The sequence below is a fragment of the Phlebotomus papatasi genome, chromosome 2 (assembly GCF_024763615.1).
Source record: "Phlebotomus papatasi isolate M1 chromosome 2, Ppap_2.1, whole genome shotgun sequence".
In the NCBI taxonomy this organism is placed as follows: Eukaryota; Metazoa; Arthropoda; class Insecta; order Diptera; family Psychodidae; genus Phlebotomus; species Phlebotomus papatasi.
In genome coordinates, this window is record NC_077223.1 from 13,013,899 (window position 1) to 13,027,439 (window position 13,541).

At 40.0% G+C, this 13,541-nt stretch overlaps 1 protein-coding gene across 1 annotated transcript; it reads left to right on the forward strand.

Moving 5' to 3' along the window:
- Positions 1-6,455: 6,455 nt before the first annotated feature.
- On the forward strand, positions 6,456-6,812 carry LOC129800244 (uncharacterized). Its single transcript, XM_055844512.1, has one exon. The coding sequence runs from the start codon at positions 6,456-6,458 to the stop codon at positions 6,810-6,812; it is 357 nt and encodes a 118-aa protein (XP_055700487.1).
- The last annotated feature ends 6,729 nt before the right edge of the window (positions 6,813-13,541 follow it).

Sequence of the window (13,541 nt, forward strand, 5' to 3'; positions counted from 1 at the left end):
TTAACATGAGCTAGCCATGTCTTGTTACAAGATCTCTTTAAATAAAAAGGCCTCTTATAATGCAATATTTTGATTTATGAAACATCATTGAAGAGTTAGACCTTGAGTTTATCCCTCATTCTCAGGATGATCTGTGAACGAATTGTTGGTGAAAAAGGCAAGGGTAAAGTACTCATAACTCTTCTTTTTAACTGAGTTAGGTTTTTCAAGACAATCTGTCCTTCCGGTGAGCGTCGGAATTTGTTGATCAAATCCTATGAATCAAACACCCAATTGTACCAGAGCTTTCGACACTTATCGTGTTTTCCTCAGTGGTTTGTCGACAGTAAGTGTCGAAAGCTCTGGTACAATTGTGTGTTTGATTCATAGGATTTGATCAACAAATTCCGACGCTCACCAGAAGAACAGATTGTCCTGAAAAACCTAGCTCAGTTACACCACCATCGGCTATCCCTTTAGACAACAATTCAAATTCCTCCTTTTAACGTTCATGGCTTTGAATAAAAGTCTTATTAAAAATAAGCCTCTTATTTTTCATAAGAGACTTATACGGACTTCAGACCTAAGTCTTAGCCATCTGGCGTAAGTCCTCTAATTCCTTATCAGGAACTATATTTTATGAAATTGTTGTTTGGGATTTTACATTAACAGCAATAATGGCAAATTTCCACTAGATTTTGAAAAATCAGTAAAATTGCTGGTTATTTAGATTTTTGAGACCTTCGGGGACTGGGCTAAGCCTCCAGTCTGAAGCCGCCATTACACAGTTCTACTAAATATTAGTTAGCTTATCATCAATCATTGATAATTATCTGATATAATTGTGTGTAAGTTGTTGCGAGCGCAACATATTTAAATTTAAAACTGTGGAGTGTGTTGCCCTGCTGAGGCGACGAGGGCGCTAGCGACGAGGAGAGGAGGTAGAAAAATCAGCAGCAGCTGATAAGTAAAAGAGCGCCAATCGGTCTCTTTCACCACTGACCGCCGAGGAGGCAACATCAATCACCTCGCCCATCTCCACCAGCCCAATCCCCAGCAGCAACACCATCATCACCACCAAGCATTGAAGCCACTGAAGCCACCGGGAGCCCCCAAGAACACCAAGCCCAATGCTGAGCTTTCCGGAGTAACCTCTGCCACATCCACCTCTCCCAAATTCCCATCTCAACCTCCGTGGGAGTGTTCTCACCGGAGAACACAGGGGAGTGTGGGACATAGTCCTTGCCCCGAACGTGGGACCTGAAGGAAGGAAGGAACGGAGGGAATAGAAGGGAGGAATAAAAGATGTTTCCCAATATTTTGGCGCCCGACGCAAAAGGAAATCGTGAGTAGATTTTCAATTTTATCCCATGGTTAATTTGCCGGTTCCCCAGAGTTCATTGACCTCTTATCAGTGCATTTTTGGTGATTTTTGCAACTCATTAGGAGTGAATGCGATTGACCTAACGGTGGGGTAATAAAAAATTTGGCGCGTGGAAGAGAATGTTAATTTGTTACTTGTCGTCGTGTAATTTATTCCGTATAATATTCTTTGTAATTTTCCGTTGGAGATTTTTTTTTTCTTTCGTGATTTATATCTCCATTGGGTGTAGTTTTCTGGATTTTTCATCCATTTTCTCTGGAATAGGAGTGTATTAGGATATTTTTCTTTCTTTTTTTCCCTTTTTGGGAGATTTTTTTTTCTTTTTTCGGCTATTTTTACCCTCTTTTGGGGAGTTCTCTGTTAGAAATGGAGGATTTCAATCCAAAATTTCTCTCAGAAGAACAACTGGATTGGGAATTACAGGCCAGGGGAATTAAATGGCCAGCTTCATTAGAAGAAGCCCGCGATCTTTTAAAGGTTGCTATTGCTGGCGGAAACCCTTTATTTCCCGTTGAAGGCGATGCTAAAAAAATTAGGGATGACACCTTACAAGTTATTAAAAAATTTAGAGAGCAAGTAGGGAATATCGAGGTCCTTTTTTCGAAGCAAGCTGAGATTTTCACAATGTTTCAGCACATCGAAAATAAATTAAAATTCACATCAGACCCTCGAGATCCCAAAAATGCCCTTTATGGTCCTGCTCTTGCTGAACTTGCAAATTTTAGGCAACAGTTCAGGGAACAGTTGAAGAATTATGCTGCCTCGGGAAAAGTGGGGGGTGCTATTCCTCGTCCTGCTTCACCTGTCCAAAAGACTAAACGTCTTAAAAGCCCAAAAAAGTCCCTATTTTCGGACTGTTATGTCCAGGAGAAGAAGAAGGTACCATTTGAGAAGCCCACATCTAAACTTTCTGCCTCCAGTGAGTCCTTTGTCCCAGAATTTCTTAAGCACCCACATCTGAACCTTTCGCAAGACCGTAGGGATACTTTCGACATCCCAAATATTGGATTCACGGTGTCTCAGCCTCAAGATAGGCCCCAATCCCAATTTGTTACGGTTGAGCAATTTAATGTTCAGAATGCTCAAATAAAAGGTCTTGAGAATATCCTGAAAAATATTCAGGATTCGATGGAGCAATTGAGACTCTCATGTGCTGGTAGAAGATTTCGATCCTCCAGCGGATCCAGTTCTGTCCATTCTGGGGAATTTAGGGATTCTCAACCCCAAAATTTGTCACGCCACTACCCGTTTCCTACACCAGCTCCACGTAGATTAAAACCCCTGCAGTTAAAGGACTGGGGAATTAGGTTCTCTGGTGACCGCAAGGGGAAAAAGGCCAAAATCTTCTTGCGGGATGTTGAGAGAATGGCCATGATCCAGGGCGTTTCTCTGCAGGAGGTGGTTTGGTCTATAAGACTCTTACTTTCCGATGGGGCTGAAACGTGGTATGATTCCTTTTCGGAATATCTTTTAAGTTGTACGTGGGAGGAGTTCCGCGAGAAATTTCTAAGTGCTTTTTGCAATCTTGAGAGCGATTTCGCTATTAGGAAGAAAATTGAGGATCGAAAGCAGGGGGTGGGGGAGAATGCAGAAGTCTTTCTTGCATCCATGTTAGCTCTCTTCGAGGAGCTGGATGAAGAAATTTCGGAAGTCGAGAAAGTTCGTCTCATCCGTAGAAATCTCCATTACTCTCTGTCTAATGCTCTTCTTCTATATGAAATCCCAACATTAGCGGAGCTATCCCAAAAATTAAAACTTATTGAGAGGAACCGCTCCTATGCTTTTCTCGATCGTCCCAGAAATGTGCGATTTAATGAGATAGGGAGTTTTCAGGAATCATCCACAAATAATTCAGAGTCCCTGGCCAGGACTTCTGATCAAAGGGGGCGAAGTGGGGGGAACAATTCCTCATCCTGGGGCAATTCCAGGCAATCTGGAAGGGGTGGGGGGAGAAATTCCTCTTCACGTGATAATGGGCGGAATGGGGGGCGAAACACCAATTCTTCCTCAATTCAGAGACAGGGTGGGGGGAGTAACTCATCCAATGGTGCTGAGGGTACTTCTCAATCTTCTAATTCCAATCCTAATTCCAATCTCAATTCCAATTCCAACCCCAATTCACAATCCAGAAAAAATTCTTGTATACATTGTAAGAGCAATTCCCATAATGTTAGAAGTTGCCCAACAAGACCCAAATACCTTTGTTTCAAGTGTGGTAAGATCGGCACTATTTATGGACTTTGTCCAGTTTGTAACCCTCAACAGGGGGAACCCAATGCGACCCAGTAGTAGACAGAGAGTCTGAGGTCGCGGAATCTCCAAAAAACCTCTCTATGGATGATTCCAATGACCAAGATCTCATTTCTTTTGTTGATACCATTAATGTAAATTCAAATACAGTGGGAGATTTAATACAATTTGAGTCAGACAATGAGTCCTTAATTTCTGATGATTCTGTCCCTCCCTCAGAGGTAGAATCCTTTATTATATACCCTAACGGGGAAAATCGTCCCTATATTAAAGTTAAAATTTTTGACATTGAGGAGGCTATGGCTTTATTGGACAGTGGAGCGTCTCAGAGTATATTAGGATGTGGTTGCATGAACTTAGTAAAAATTCTAAAATTAGTCCCAAGAACTTCGAATATCGTTGTGCGTGTAGCCGATGGTTCAACTTATTTATCCACCAAAGTAGTCGATTTAATGATAACTTTCAATGGTAGAACAGAATTGATTCCCACCCTATTAGTCCCTGAAATTTCCATACCCTTTACTTTGGGGATGGATTTTTGGCATGCCTTTGGCATACAACCAGTTTTGTTGAATGCACTTTCAACAGTCCCTGATTCCCAGGATAATCAAATTCTGCTCTCCCAGTCAGAACGACTGGAGTTAGAAAAATCCATCAAAAACTTTTTAATTACTACTGAGGACTTTTTCGGTTGCACGGATATTTTAAAGCACACGATAGATACTGGTGACAACCCTCCCGTAAGGAAACCATCTTATCCTGTCCCATATCATCTTCTTCCCGCAGTGGATATTGAAATTCAGAGACTGGTTAGGATGGGGGTACTTCGGGAGGTTTCTTTTTCTCCATGGAACTCACCTCCTAATATTCAAATGAAGAAATCGGGCAAAATTAGAATTTGCATTGATGCTCGAGGTTTAAATAAAGTAACAATAAGAGATGCTTATGCTATTCCAAATCTTGAAAGCATTATTAATCGTATAGAAAGCTCCAAATATCTATCATCCATTGATCTGAGTGACGCATTCTTGCAAATTCCGCTCGATGAAGAATCTCAGATCAAAACTAGTTTCGCTATCCCAGGACGAAAGATGTACTGCTACAGAAGAATGCCTTTTGGCTTAGTAAATAGTCCTATGACGATGGCGAGACTGATGGATATAGTTATTGGATGCGACTTAGAGCCCAATGTCTTTTGTTTTCTGGACGATATCATTGTTCTCACTCAAGATTTTGAATCCCATTTGAAAATTTTAAATGAGGTCGCTGGTCGTTTGAAAAAAGCCAATCTTTCCATCAACCTGGAGAAGTCTAAATTTTGTATGTCAGAGTTAGACTATCTGGGGTACACTTTAAGCACTCAGGGTCTAAGTACAAACGATGGTAAAGTCCAAGCCATCTGCAATATTCCTGTCCCTAAAACACCTAAGGCATTACGTCAGTTTCTCGGTATGGCAGGATGGTTCAGGCGTTTCATCCCAAATTTTGCGAGTATTTCGGCTCCTTTAACCGACCTTTTAAAAGGTAATCCTTTAAGGATTGAATGGTCTCCGGAGGCCGACCGTGGCTTTTCGGAATTGAAGCAGCTCCTTGTATCTGCCCCTATTTTAAAACTTCCCGACTATTCTCAACCCTTCATAGTGCGTGCTGACGCTAGTGATGTTGGGGCGGGGGGAGTCCTTGTTCAGGGAGTAGGTAATGAGGAAGGAGTTATTTGCTATATTTCGCGAAAGTTCACGGCGGCTGAGCAGAAGTACTCTACTACGGAAAAAGAAGCCTTGGCTTGTCTATTTTGTCTTCGAAGGTTTTCGCAGTTCTTGCTTCATACCAAGTTCACTTTGGAGACAGATCATTCTGCACTCCAGTGGATCTTATCCCAGAAGCAAGCCCGTGGTCGTATAGGAAGATGGTTGTTGGAATTTCAGCAATTTGACTTTGACATAGTCCACCGTCCCGGTAAAAGTAACGTGAAAGCTGATTTCCTTTCACGGAACGTTAATACCATTTCGACCCGGGAAGATAAATGGTATGCGTCCCTATATGACCAAGTCTCGAAATCCCCGAGCAGCCTTCCGGAGTCGGCCGGCTTTACAAGTATATCCGCTATAAAACTCCTTTAGGAACTTATAGTTTTAGGTGGAGATGCTGTGTCCCTAAGGGTGAACGTCAGGCCATTTTGCAGAAATACCATGATGATCCCACTTCGGCACATTTCGGGTTCTTTAAAACTTTCCGCAGAATTACGGAATATTTTTATTGGCCTTGCCTTCGCACAGACGTGCGCAATTATATCCGTAAATGCGAAACTTGTAAGAAATCTAAGGCCCCGAATTATGATTTAACACCTCCGATGGGTAATCATGTAGTTGCATCACGTCCCTGGGAACATCTATCAGCCGATTTTATCGGACCTTTAGTACCTAGTACTATGGGCCATCGCTTTATCTTGGTCTTGATCGACAAGCTGACCAAGTATGTCCTTTTATATCCTCTTGGAAATTCTACTGCAAACTCTGTTATCAAAATTTTGTCTCAAAATGTCTTCCCACAGTTCGGAGTCCCTCGTGTCCTTCTGACCGATAATGGTAGTAGTTTCAAATCCGCTCAACTTCAGTCCTTTTTGAGAAATCTCGGTGTTGCCCAATGGTTTACCTCAGGGTATACCCCACAAGCCAATCCTACTGAGATAGCAAATAGGACTATTGTTACTGCTATCAGGTCGTATATAGGGTCTAAACACACAAATTGGCCAAAATATTTAGCCGAAATAGGGATGGCTATGCGATCCTCGGTACACGACACTACACAATTTTCTCCGTATTACTTAAATTTTGGGCAAAATATGATTTCACATGGGGATGAGTATACGCATTCCGATGCTAATACGATCCCATCGATCGAAGAGAGGATAAAGGAGTTAAAATTGGCCAGACAGAAGGCCATGGATAGGTCGAAGAAATGCCATGAGGCGTCTAAAAAGCGATACGATTTACGTAAGAAGCCGGGTAGATTTTCCGTGGGTGACGTGGTCTACAGGCGATCCTTTGTGTTGTCTGATGCCAATAAAAAGATTCAGGCGAAATTTTGTCCATGGGTGAAGAGCAAGGTGTTGTCCGTTCACGGACAAACTTACGAGTTGGAAGACCTGAACACTCATCGCAAGGCAGTATTCCACCGTAAGGACATCAAGCCAGGTTAAGGGATTTTTGCCAGCAGGACGGATTATTTTTTTGGCAACAATATCGGCATCGTCACTGGAACTTTCTTTTGTATCTAACGTAACTTGATTTTTGTACGGGTGTATGAGCGGGTAACGTAGAGAGACCATATTATTAATTTTATTTAATTTCTATTTCTTGTGAACGGAGAAATTCATAAGTAGGCCATCGTTCATTATGGATAGACCTAAATTAAAATTATGGTCGTTCGCCTTTAGGTGTTCATTTTGATCGAGATGATTGATACAGATATAGCCCAGCCTTATGCTGAAGCGAACTATGTTCGGCTATTTCAATCATCAAACTGTTATCCCCTTTTAAGACACATTGCTAGCAGTGTCCCTTGGGAATTTAAAGTGAGTAGCACTTCTTGCTGTCACTAGTATTTTGATTCGGTATTTCGTCAAGACGACAAAACCAATCAATTTTTATTGGCCAATACTTTAATTATTTTTCTCCTTCGTCAGTTTTGACGTCACATATAATTTCGGACACCTTAATTCGATTATCTATTTTATTTTACTTTTTTTTCGATTGGGATGCACTGAATTTGGTCGCGATTTATTTCCCATTTCTCTGCAGTTAGAGGCAGCCACATTTTTCTGATCGGGATGTAGTTTCTCGAGTAAAATTTTATCATGTTCAATATTCGAGGCAATAGGGCAGTGTCGGTGGAAAAAGGGGTTTTCTCTTTGCCCTTCAGGATTTCTCTTTCCCCAACATTGTAATTCGGCTGAGACTCTCCTTCCCGCTTCTACATTTTTACGCGGAATGCTCTTCAGCGGAATAGCTGAAATCCTGATCGGATTATAATGGTGCTGAGGCGGGAGATTTGGGGGGATAAAATCGTGACCATTCGTGTAGAGTAATTCCCTATTAGATCATGTATATTAATGATCCGCCTTGGTGATCGAAATGGGGTGGTCCTTAGTAATAATATCTTATTCTTTTGAAAGTAGTTACACACACTTTAAACTTATAGTTAAGTTATTTCGCTGGCGCTAATAATTAGGTCGGCCTATCGATGCGAAATCCTTAACATTTTTGACTTATAACTATTAATTCTAAATTTTACTTTTTTCTCTCGAAATTGTTACTCTCTAATACTACTCATTTTGTTTTGCTCTACTACTTATTAATTGTTATTGTTATTAATGAGATTTGTTATATTTTGTTTTTTTTTGAGATTGTGGTTTATTGCCCCCTGGGGGGTTCGAAATCTTTTTTTTTTCTTTCTCTTTTTTTTTGGTGACCCCGGGGTGTGTGTTGCGAGCGCAACATATTTAAATTTAAAACTGTGGAGTGTGTTGCCCTGCTGAGGCGACGAGGGCGCTAGCGACGAGGAGAGGAGGTAGAAAAATCAGCAGCAGCTGATAAGTAAAAGAGCGCCAATCGGTCTCTTTCACCACTGACCGCCGAGGAGGCAACATCAATCACCTCGCCCATCTCCACCAGCCCAATCCCCAGCAGCAACACCATCATCACCACCAAGCATTGAAGCCACTGAAGCCACCGGGAGCCCCCAAGAACACCAAGCCCAATGCTGAGCTTTCCGGAGTAACCTCTGCCACATCCACCTCTCCCAAATTCCCATCTCAACCTCCGTGGGAGTGTTCTCACCGGAGAACACAGGGGAGTGTGGGACATAGTCCTTGCCCCGAACGTGGGACCTGAAGGAAGGAAGGAACGGAGGGAATAGAAGGGAGGAATAAAAGATTTTTCCCAATAAAGTCTCTTAGGTAAAATAAAAGAAGTTCACATTATTCGAAGGCATGAACGTTCGAAGAGAGGGTACTTTCACCTACATTGATACTATAATGATATCTTTTTTATAATAAACATGCCTGTTTTAATTAAAAAACATAATCGTGTTATAGTATGATACTTAATTCTTTATGAATCACATGTTACCACTCATTAATTTTATTTCGGATTATTTATGAGACTTGCATTACACATTTTTAAAAGTTTAATAATAAAAATAATTTTGAGGGGGTTGAAGAAATTAATTTTTCCAGAAAGGCGGAATTGAACATTATGATCAGTTGTAAAATTTGGTCATTGTAGTATGTAACACTTTCAAAAGGAAAACGTAAAAAAATCATATTTCATTGAAAAGCGTGTGAAGTACTCCAACAGAAGCCAAATTTTAAGAATTCTTTTCGTAGGGCGTACGGCCTATTCGACACAAGTGGATTTGGTCCAATTCCTATTTTTCTTTGACACGCCCAACGCCTATCATCCCCATTGTTGCTACAGAATGTTTCATCGCGTGATCTTGTTACTCAAGACAATTAACAAGAGTACCATAGATGCGGGTGACTTTTACTTCCGAGGGTGACTTTGTTCTCCTATTGAGCATGAGCTTTTCTTTAATTCGGATTGAGATTGGTCTTCATCGATGCGATCTGTCATGTCTAATTGGTGAAGCTCATCCTTACGTGCAAGAAAGATAGAGAAGCTTATGAGAGCAAGGGGTTAAGTCACACTCGGAAGCCAAAGTCAGTCGCTTTGCAAGGGATAACTCATTTCGGGGAACTCGAGCCAGTTTGGCAAGGGAACCCACGGAGAATCCGGGGAACTCACGGAGAATCCGGGGAACTCACGGGAAACTCTTACATTTTTTAGGGAACTCACGGGGAACTCATGTATTTTTTTCAGGGAACTCGCGGGGAACTCAGGGAACCCATATATTTTTTTAGGGAACTCGGGAACTCGAGCCACTCTATTTGCATATGAATCCCTTGTTTAGAAGTCACAAAATTATTCAGGTTAACCCCAACACGGCTTACATTTTATTGTTTAGGAACTTGACAGTGACTCCGAAAAATTAAAGGGTTTTATTATTAAAGTAGCAATGTTTAAGGATTGGAAGGCAATCGAATAGCGAAAAAGACAAATCCATGCATAAATCTTTCAATAATGTTTCATAAATCAAAATATTGCATTATAAGAGGCCTTTTTATTTAAAGAGTTCGTGTAACAAGACATGGATAGCTCATGTTAAATTTCAAGGTTCCAAGTTCAAATCTTCCAAGAGTTTCACTCTTAGGATCGCTTAGGCCAGGATTCCAGTCAAGGCACCTTCCAGAGTACTGACGAGTCCGGTGAGAAGGTCGTTGAGGGCAGATGAGAGTGCCACACCGAGGTCAGCGAGAGTGCCGAGGACGGTCTGGAGAGCCTCTTGCAGCTCAGTTGAGATCTCGCCGACGGTGTTGCCCAAGATATCGGTGATCTGTCCGAGGGCATTGAGCACAAATATGACGATTTCTCCGACGGAGCTCAGGAGAGTAACCAGGACGACACCGACAGCCAGGGCGACAACTGTGACAACAGCTGAAAGTCCGGCCGTAACAAGGCTGAGAGCATTATTGATAGCAGTAGCCAATTCGGTAACGACGTTGTTCACAGTGTCAACCACATCATCGACAATATCCGTAACCGTTCCGATTGGATCGGTCACAATATCAGTCACGGTTCCTACGGGGTCGGTCACAATGTCGGTAATGGGGTCCAATAATCCGGCTGAAAATTATACAGTAAAGGAAGAGTTAGTAAGAGCAAGGATCTGGATGAGGGATCAAAGGATCTTACCATTGGCGAAGGCCGCAGCGAACACCAAAACGGAAAGAGTTACAATGAAGAAACGCATTTTGCTCAACTTTTGCTAACAGTTGCTTACTGATGTCTCTTCCAAAATTTCCAGCTCTTTTTATACCCCAATGCTGGCTTCGTTTTTGGCAATTGCGGAATCACCAGAAGGAAGCTCGTGTGATTGAACAAACTATTTATTTGCTCATGAGTTTGTCTCTAAAATTCGTGTGTCAAAGATATAATGACTTACGAACTCGTGTGATTAGTTCTATGTTAGAGACATACTAAAGAAGTCAACTAATTTGAGTTGAACAACTGATCAAATATTCGGCGCTTTATAGCTTTGTTATTTTTCTGAAGAAGAATTCATTGAAAAACTTGATCGCGAAAGTAGTCTTTTGAAAACGTGGTTCATCATACTGAATTGAGAGCATTTTTTTTTGTTTTTTCGGAAGTGAAAAAAGATCAAACTCATGTGATCAAATAAATGTCTTGCACGAATTTTTAGTTGTTGATAAAACCTTAGTTACACTAAAAGAATTTTATGTAGTAAATTTGATGGAGCCTACTTAGGTTCTGCAAACTTACTTAGAAGGAGCTCAGAATAGAGCTCCGGGATGATTGTTGTACGTTACATTTCCCAATAGGATTTGTATTTGAATTTTGAATTTTTGAGATCCATGAGGATATCCTTTTATCACTTACTAGTATCGTAACCCCAAATCAGATCATAAAAATAATTCGTGTAATTTTATCCAATTTAATTTAGTTTAATTAAAATAACTAATTTCATTACTAAATTTGGGTGTTTGAGATATGATAAGGGGGATTAAGTACTATGTCTTTTATCTAGTCGTACTGTCATCGTTTTACAAATTTTCTAAAAAAAAAAAATAAAATTAGAGTAGAAAAAACTGAAAGAGAAAGGTAAAATAGGAAAAAAATACATTAGGGTCCTTAGGATAAGGGTAGGGGAGACTGGGGTAAAAAGTCACAAAACGCATATTTTATTTTATTACAAGCTACTCGAGCGCAACAAAAATTTATAATATGTTTATCGAGCCGACTTCTAAAAGGTAATTTTGTGACCATTCATCAAAAATGTGAAATTCATCAAAAACATACAAAAGATTGTAAATCGTTTGACCAATGGAAACAAAAAGCGGCGAGACATGATAATGACGTTTCTTTTTGCCGTGAGACATCAGAAATTGCTTCGCTTTTTTGTTACTTTTTGCTCTATACCTTTTGTTACTTTTTACCCCAAGTGTCCATTTTTAATAAAAGGTTTTCTAGAGAAAATAACCTTTGTGAAATTTTAAAATAGATAGCGGATTCGTATTCAAAGAATCCAAGTTATTTAGAAAATATTCACCAGTGCAGCAATTTTGGAAAATAACTAGGTAAAAATTGTTATATTCTACAAGGAAAATATTTCAAAAATTGGGCTAAAAATTTCGATTTTTTTTATTTTCTAAATTTCTTGTTCGAATTCTAAAAAACTTACGATATTGAAGAAGGTCTATGGAGGCTATCTATAGAAAAAAAATTGAGCCGCTATCTTTTTTACTTTGGAAGATATTGAATTTTGAATTTTTCGATTTGTGACTTTTTGCCCCAGTCTCCCCTACTCTATGAAATTCTATAATGCAAATATGCCAGGTTCGAATCCCTATTAGGTCACCAGGAATTTGTCTATCGTTAAAAGTATTCGTAATCCTAATAGCATCCATTTAGCACTGAACTGGATTCCACTTGGCATTGGTTCGAAGACAGAATCTGTGCGAAGCCTGCGAATCTTCCCATATATTAATTGAAATTGAAACTTTTCTGGTAGAAAGATCAAGCTTATCATATGGAAGATATTTGAGTTTTGTAGGGCAAAAACTGCCATCCAGCAATCATCAAGAGAAGTGAGTATATCGTATTTACTAAATGACAACATACCAGAATGGAAGGAGATGTCTTGGATGCTTTCGCGAAAGGATTTCTCGGAATTACAATTAACTCTGTCGAAGGTGTTAATTACTGAATACCAATCCAAATGAATTCCTAGCGTTTGTATTGTTTAATAAGCGTAAAATATTTGGGAATTGATTCTGTCTTTGACTCAAAGTGTTCGATATAGATGACTGGTGTATGTCTCGTGAATTGTTTCTTATATCTTGTATTTCTATTGAGTATATACCACCTTTCAATTCAACTTTTTTGGCCCATTCCTAAAGTCGCATCGTCGTTAATGGGAGACGTCGATGCTGGTAGAAGGTATGCTTTTCCTGTGAATAGCTCACTGAAAGCTCCCTCTCATCTATATACATATGCTGAATTCATTCACCGTATTGAATTCAATGAAATTAATTCCAATCCACCTAAAGTCGTAAATATTGTACACTTTTGCCATCGCAGAAATTCAACCAACATTCGTATTGGCCCATCCACAAGAAACCACCGTGGAAAGCCACACAGGAATGAAGTAGATTTTGGCAGAGCTTCCGCTTCATATGTACAATTTGTGGCGTGGACTTAGGGGGGGTTAGGAGTGTGTTGCAGCGGATGGTATGAAATAAAGTTTTCAGAAACATTCACACACTGCATTGAATTTGTACTCCCTTGGCCCCGAGGATGGAAACTGTGTCATCTGATTGTGGTTTCCAGATCTTATTTCATTCACTGGATAAAAGAAACTTTTTCCCTATTTTTGCGAATATCCACAAGGAAACAAGCAAAAGATACACAAAACTAACAAATTTCTTTTTGATAAGAAACTCTTGAGAGCTGTGGTTGAAGTTCTTTTGAAAATTCTTCCAAACCCTTCATAGTTCATACAATGAAGAATAAAGAAAAGAAAATTATTTGAACGTTTGTGAAATTTGAGCAAGATATACAATATTTCATAAATTCGGTAACTCTTTTTATTGCTCGAATGTTACTGAAAAAATGACAATGTGACACAATTTATTGAGATTTTGCGGTACCTTTAAATTACCTTCCCTTCATCTTTCTCTTCATCCGAGACAATAATTATGAAAGGCATTGTGAGGAGGCGTCTACCTCGAGGCAGATCTAGGACAAGGTGACGGAAGCAAATTCAGGATCTTGCCTTGTAGCGCTATGGG

Excerpts from the sequence above, each read along its gene's own strand:
- LOC129800244 (XM_055844512.1), top strand. The coding sequence starts at position 6,456 with ATGATTTCACATGGGGATGAGTATACGCATTCCGATGCTAATACGATC.